The 2,649-nt window shown below is 43.1% G+C and overlaps 1 protein-coding gene across 2 annotated transcripts; it reads right to left on the reverse strand.

Moving 5' to 3' along the window:
- Positions 1 to 6: 6 nt before the first annotated feature.
- LOC119322584 (putative F-box protein At5g52610) lies at positions 7 to 1,594 on the reverse strand. 2 transcript variants are annotated; one of them, XM_037596064.1, is made up of 3 exons: positions 1,449 to 1,594; positions 322 to 1,151; positions 7 to 236 (listed from the first exon to the last, which is right to left on the reverse strand). In XM_037596064.1, the coding sequence occupies exons 2-3, from the start codon at positions 1,135 to 1,137 to the stop codon at positions 210 to 212; spliced, it is 843 nt and encodes a 280-aa protein (XP_037451961.1). In that variant the 5' UTR covers positions 1,138 to 1,151; positions 1,449 to 1,594; the 3' UTR covers positions 7 to 209. The 2 variants fall into 2 exon arrangements, with proteins under 2 accessions (XP_037451961.1, XP_037451962.1); XM_037596065.1 differs by having other exon boundaries at positions 7 to 247.
- Between the last annotated feature and the right edge of the window lie 1,055 nt (positions 1,595 to 2,649).

Genomic DNA, 2,649 nt, shown 5'->3' on the forward strand with positions numbered 1-2,649 from the left:
ATGGAGGTCACACCTGAGAAGGTAGCGCGCATCAATGGAGAGGAATATCTTGTCCGGGTCAGTTGACGCACATGCAAAGGCAAGAAGATTTCTTGGTATCGGCAGACTGACACGGCGGCATAGTGACCAAGTCAGATTTGGCCCATCTTCCGCTAACCAAATGGCAATCTCCCACGGAGTGGGAGAGTGGATATAGCATAACTTTCCACCTAGTGCAGATAGTGCATCATTCTTGCCTAGATGATCACTACATGGAGGGTTAGGGTGCACCGTAAATGTTTCATCAAGTAAACTAAATCGAAGGATGACATTCGAGATAACCTTGCCATGTGCCATGGACTTGAGAGCACTCCAAAAGAAGACCCCTGGGAGACAAATTGGAGTCCTGGCCTTGATAGGGTATGGTGGATCCACAGTGGCCTTCCATACCCAAGCTTCTTCTTTGCTGTCACCACCGAATGTTAAGATCTCATGTCCACTGCTGTATTCTCTAGTGGTGCCTCCTTCCCCATCTATTTGCAGAGTATCTCTGTACGAGCGGATGAAGTGCCTCGCCACCTTGTAGGTACCACTCCAAGGATCAAAGCCAAAGGCGACCCTGTGCTCAAAGAGAACACTTGGGCTTCCAGGTGGCAACTCAACAAACTCTCTAGTGGCCGGGTTGCAGATGAAAATTTTCCTCATTATGCAAGGGATCAATATCAGGCCATCACAATGGAGAGGAATGCTGAACACAGGGATCCCATAGGGATGAAATTCCTTTCGGAAGATAAGCTCCGCACACTTGCTTTCCCCTGGCTGGAAGCTGAAGATACTGAGTAATCTAGAACACGCCTTCCGTCGGTCCTCCTGATACTTGCGTGGCACGAGGACCATGGTCGACCTTGTTCGCTTGGAAAGCTCCAGGTGCCAGCGCACGAAACTGATGCTGGTTAATGTGGTGCGCCATGACTTGCAGACGGTTTGGAAGCGCACAAGGGACTTCACAGGAAGAAGTACGAGTATCTGAAAGAAGATTATATCATCTGGGATGAAGCTGCTACTGCCGGAGGCTAAAGGTGCTGATTCCGGCGACATAGCCATCCGCCGGGGTCGTTTAGGAATCGGCGGCTTCATATCGTTGTTTCCGGTCAACATGAATTGGCCGTGCCCTGCGTATTCATAGGCATATATAGTGGTCAGATAAGAGTGCCTACTAATCCGACCCGACTCGGAATTTGTATCCAAAGGAACCTCGACTCCTAATAATGACAAAACAAACCACAAACGAGTCGAATAAGGACCAGGAAAAACAAATCATTTTGCTAAGCTATAATCGAATTTGAAAAAATGTATCCTATGAAAAGAATGATTGAAATTTATAAAACGAGAGCAGATGCAGATGCAGATCTACACCGGCCTAACTAATAGCAAAATCAATAGGAAAGGAGAACAGAAGGGAGGGTAACCTGGACGATAGCGCCGAAACGAACATCACGGTAGAACCCGTCGGCCGAAAATCGGGATTGAAGGAGGACAAGAGCTGGCCGGTCCCGTCATCCCTTATAATTTCACGTGCTTAGCCGCCGCCCCTGCGTTCTTGCTAACCCTAGCCACAGTTTTGGGATAGACCTGAGTGGGCCTGGAAGCACATGGGCCAAAAATTCTCTCTCAACAACGGCCCTTTACCACGTTTCCGAAAGTGACCTCCTATATGCCGCATTTTGCTGCCACTCAAAAAAAACAAATATGCCGCATTTTGCGGCCAGGTCGCGCAACGCACAGGGGGCATGCGATGCTCTAGCCACTGCGCCAGGCTAGCTACTCTGAAAGAATAGCAGCGGCAGAGCAATTTAAATAAACTGCCGCAGCAGCGAAAAATAAAAACCAATTCAGCCCATTCCATAAATTAAAATTTGTGGGCAAGGGATCGAACTCGAGTACTCTGGATAGGGAAGCGTGTCAATGGCCACTGTACTATCTACTACCTCCGTTCGGAATTACTTGTTGCAAAAATGGATGTATCTAGAACAAAAATACGTCTAGATACATCCATTTCTGCGACAACTAATTCCGAACGGAGGGAGTAATATTTAGTGACTACAATGGCAGCCTGGAGTATACGAACTATAACCCGTTGCACATTAAAATTTATTTTAAAATTTGAAACGTAATTTTTTTTAAAAGACACTCTTTTTGAAACGCAAACATTGCTAGGGGACTCAATTTTTTTAAACAAAACCGGACCAAAAAATGAATACATGAATATATTTAAATTATGAACTACTTTTCATAAACACAAAACATATTTTGAAAACAATATTTTTTTTGGAAAACAGAACATTTTAAAAATAAAACTATTTTAGAAAAAGTCGAGCATTTTTTTAATTTGGCAATGGATTTCGAAAACATGACTCTTTTTTAAATTTGTGAAAAACAAATCAAAACTACAGTATTTTTGGAATATGTGAACAATTCTCGGACACAGGAACAATTTTTTGAATTAGTGAAACAATTAAACATGCGGACAATTTCTTGAATTTGTGAACATTTTTTGAATAAGTTAAAAAATATAAAAAGGAAGAAATTTTGAATTTCCAAAAGATTTTTCGAAAACATGAACATTTTTTAAAACATGAACGATTTTTGAATCCTGAGAACAAATTTGGA

Source organism: Triticum dicoccoides, chromosome 6B, assembly GCF_002162155.2.
Source record: "Triticum dicoccoides isolate Atlit2015 ecotype Zavitan chromosome 6B, WEW_v2.0, whole genome shotgun sequence".
NCBI lineage: Eukaryota > Viridiplantae > Streptophyta > Magnoliopsida > Poales > Poaceae > Triticum > Triticum dicoccoides.